The 3,194-nt window shown below is 39.8% G+C and overlaps 1 protein-coding gene across 1 annotated transcript; it reads left to right on the forward strand.

Annotated features, from left to right (window-relative positions):
- The first annotated feature begins 1,649 nt into the window (after window positions 1-1,649).
- Window positions 1,650-2,829, forward strand: LOC129272650 (ceropsin-like). The gene has a single exon (XM_064107210.1). The coding sequence runs from the start codon at window positions 1,650-1,652 to the stop codon at window positions 2,763-2,765; it is 1,116 nt and encodes a 371-aa protein (XP_063963280.1). The 3' UTR covers window positions 2,766-2,829.
- The last annotated feature ends 365 nt before the right edge of the window (window positions 2,830-3,194 follow it).

Genomic DNA, 3,194 nt, shown 5'->3' on the forward strand with positions numbered 1-3,194 from the left:
TTGTAAAGTTATAAGTAGGCCTATCTATTGACCCTCTGTGGAGCTAATCTATGACGTTGTACATAAGCATTTATATAATTATATTGGGGGCCCTACATATGTAATTTGTCCAACTCAAACTTAATTGGAGGACTTTTGATTAGCCCCGATCAAAGAGTTCCAATTCGATATCACGACAATTAAAAGTTAAACTAATTGCTCATGGGGCGATCACTTATCAAAGTTTTAAACGGGCGGCTGCGGGATGACTGTCATAATACAAAATTGCCTTGATCTATCAAACCGTACTTCAAATCCTGGGAGTGTTTCACAAAAAAAGAGTCGCACTTAAAGGACAAGTCCACTCCGACAAAAAGTTTATTTGAATAAAAAGATAAAAATCCAACGAGATAAACACTGAAAATTTCATCAAAATCGCATGTAAAATAAGAAAGTTATGACATTTTAAAGTTTCGCTTAATTTCACAAAACAGTTATGCACATCCTGGTTGGCTTGCAAATGAGGAGACTGGTGACGTCATCCACTCACTATTTACTTTGTATTTTATTACATGAAATGTGAAATATTCTAATTTCCCCTCACTGTCAAGCGAAACAAAGATTAATTCCTCCCTGAACACATGGAATTATCATTACTCTAATACTATATGGTTTAGTCAAGTTGACCCTTATTGTCAAACCTGTAAAAATTAAATATTGTATAAGCCAAAAAAAAAAAAAAAAAAACAGTGAGTGAGGGACAGTTGTGCATACAACTGTTTTGTGGAAAATGGCATTAGCCGACATGGTCATTTGACGAAGTGGCACTATCATAACATTTTATCCAAGAGCGATGTCTAAATGACTGACACTTCAACATGCATCGCATAGTTTTAGCTTCTCCGCTCTTCTTGCCATCAACTGCATAGGTGGATCCAGGGGGGGGGGGGGATCCACCTATGCTGGATCCCCCTGGATCCACCTATGCAGTTGATGGCGAGAAGAGCGGAGAAGCTAAAACTATGCGATGCATGTTGAAGTGTCAGTCATTTAGACATCGCTCTTGGATAAAATTAAAATGGCCGGTTTAGATTATGGTTCAAGGCGTTTTGAGCACTCATGGTTAAAAAAACCCTTTTTTCAACCAAGGATGTTTGATATGCCATTCAGTGTTTGACAGCAGCTATTAGGAGACAATTGGCCATTTTGCACGCACCCGTTTCTTTGGAGAGCCGAGGCACAAATATCCTATAAATATTTCATTATTTGAGCTAGATCGTTAATTCGCTCAAGGAAACTAGGACGCAGCCTACAGTGACAATTTCAAAAGCACTCAAGACAGTCTAAACACGAATCCACTCTTGTCAATTTTTCAAATTTGAAATAAAAGTTAACTTGAGGAGACGAAGTACTTTGTCATAATTGTAGGTTATCCTCGATGAGACACTCGAGCGTAACGGTGAAATCAACTGCAGATGAATATAAATAGCTTGGAGATTTTATATATTATATACATATATATATAAATGCTGCCATGTATATTGTTTTTTAAATGGTGCTTTAAGAGGTATTTTAACTTTGATTTGGAGGCTTGCATGCCATAGTATTTTGTGTTCTTTCTACTACTGTTCTCCAGAATATCACACTGCAGAAAACATATTGAACCGATTATGGCAAATACAACTCTCTCTGATTTCCTAAATGTATCAATTGCCGTCACGCAAACCATATACCCTACCACAGAAGCACAGGATATCACCAGCACTTCAGATTCAGGATTCGATTTCACGATGATTCCAAGTGCTTCATCGGAAAGAAGTGTCGTTCCCTTCCGCCATCGCGTAATTGTTGCATCCGTCTTGCTCGTATTCGCATTGGTCGGTCTTTTGGGCAACTCCCTCGTCATCATTTCAGTTATTGTTAGCAAAAACCTACGGACGATCACCAATATTCTGGTCGTCAATCTCGCTTTCGCCGATATCTTGACGTGTTCCTTTATACCTTTCCAAAGTGTTGGTCTCCTAAGTCAGACAGGAACTTACCCAGTGAACGAGGGGGTCTGCGCAACAGTGGCCGCAGTACTCTACATCAGCGTCTGCTGCAGTGCATACACTCTTGTAGCAATAGCATTTATAAGGTGGTATGTCATCACCAAGTCTATCCGAGGACATCAAGGTCTTCATACTCCCAAGAGAATCATCGTCGTAGCTGTGATAATCTGGATGTTCTCGGTATCAGCCATGGTCCTACCTCCAGTGTTTGGTCTCGGGACACTCGGCTACTCCGAATATTACAGCACATGTTCTTTAAAAGGTGGGCAAACATCCACAACTTATTACGTCTTACTTCAAGGAACCTTGGTAGCAGTTGCTCTACTGCTCACTCTTACACTTTACACCTTGCTTCTGAGTCACGTTCGTCGACACAATGACCAATTTCGAAACAAGTACGCAACAGATGATGAGACCAAGTCCACGTCAGCAAGTACACGCGGAGGCCAAGCTTCTTCATCTGATTCTGGAGGTTCTCATCCACCCATGATCAAGGCAATCAACCAAAAGGAAATCGAGATCACTAAGAATCTTTTCATGGTCGTTTGTGTTTTCATGTTCTGTTTCCTAGCCACTGTTGTTAATTTCGTTATCCCTGGTACTAGTGCAGTTACTCTGTACACTACTATGATACTGTTAGGGAACAGTGTGGCCAATCCGATCATCTATGGTTTGAAGCATCCGAACTTTCAGGTGGTCTTCAAGAAAATCCTAAGCTGTCGATCTGTAGGATAGATTTGTCATAGAAACTAAATCATGGAAGGCTTTCTGTGACTGCTTGACATCTGTGACATCTGACTGAAACGCGTATAAAATATTTTTCATCATAAGTGACAAGAGCCGCAGGCCTAGTGTACGTTGCGCGTTATCTAGACAAACTGACTACCTCGGTGTCAGCAAACGCAGTTTTAAACAAGGAACACGCCTCGATCGGTCCACTTGTATTCCTAGCAATGATAAATAGCGTACTCCAAACATCAACAAATCTGGTACGATTGATGATATCATATGAATTTTATTTTGAATTTGAATTTATTGATAAACTTTATTCACTTGACATGAACATTTTGTTTTATAATACATAATAATCGGCTTTTATCATAGCGCTTAATACATCGGAACGACGTCTCTAAGCGCTTTACAGATATTATTACCCCTGTCTTA

This window comes from Lytechinus pictus, chromosome 12, assembly GCF_037042905.1.
Source record: "Lytechinus pictus isolate F3 Inbred chromosome 12, Lp3.0, whole genome shotgun sequence".
NCBI classification, from domain to species: domain Eukaryota; kingdom Metazoa; phylum Echinodermata; class Echinoidea; order Temnopleuroida; family Toxopneustidae; genus Lytechinus; species Lytechinus pictus.